Source organism: Eimeria mitis, genomic scaffold (genome assembly GCF_000499745.2).
Source record: "Eimeria mitis Houghton genomic scaffold, Emh_scaff3035, whole genome shotgun sequence".
Classification (NCBI taxonomy): domain Eukaryota; phylum Apicomplexa; class Conoidasida; order Eucoccidiorida; family Eimeriidae; genus Eimeria; species Eimeria mitis.
This window is the reverse complement of record NW_013571381.1, coordinates 792-1,169: the sequence shown is the minus strand read 5'-3', so window position 1 is coordinate 1,169 and position 378 is coordinate 792. Positions and strand designations below refer to the sequence as shown.

Below are 378 nucleotides of genomic sequence, written 5' to 3'. Positions count from 1 at the left end.
CGAGCCCACCCAGGACTGTCTGCAGCAGCAGCATCAGCAGAGCAGCCAAGGCGTGCTGCTGCTGCTGCTGCTGCTAGCTGCTGCGCGAGCAGCAGCAGCAGCAGCAGCAGCATTTGCTGTTGCTGCTGGCGATGCAGAAGTGTAGTGGTGGCTGCAGCAGCAACATTACTTTTTGCTTGGATATTCGTCATTAGTTCCTGCTGCTGCTGCTGCAGCAGCTGCCACTGTTGCTGCAGCACAAGCTGCTGCTGCTGCTGCTGCTGCTGCTGCTGCTGCTGCTGCTGCTGTTGCTGCTGCTCTATTGTTTGCTGCTGCAGTACATTGGCGGCCCTTGACGCAGTCGCAGCTACACAAGCAGCAGCAGCAGCAGCAGCAGCA

General features: G+C 59.0%; 1 protein-coding gene across 1 annotated transcript in view; it reads left to right on the top strand.

Moving 5' to 3' along the window:
• Window positions 1-378, top strand: part of EMH_0061600 (uncharacterized protein) — a gene marked incomplete at both ends in the record, with an annotated part of 2,374 nt that overhangs the window by 1,556 nt on the left and 440 nt on the right. The window contains one exon of the mRNA XM_013497943.1: window positions 341-378. Within this exon, the coding sequence (XP_013353397.1) occupies window positions 341-378 (38 nt within the window). The remainder of the gene's footprint in view (window positions 1-340) is intronic.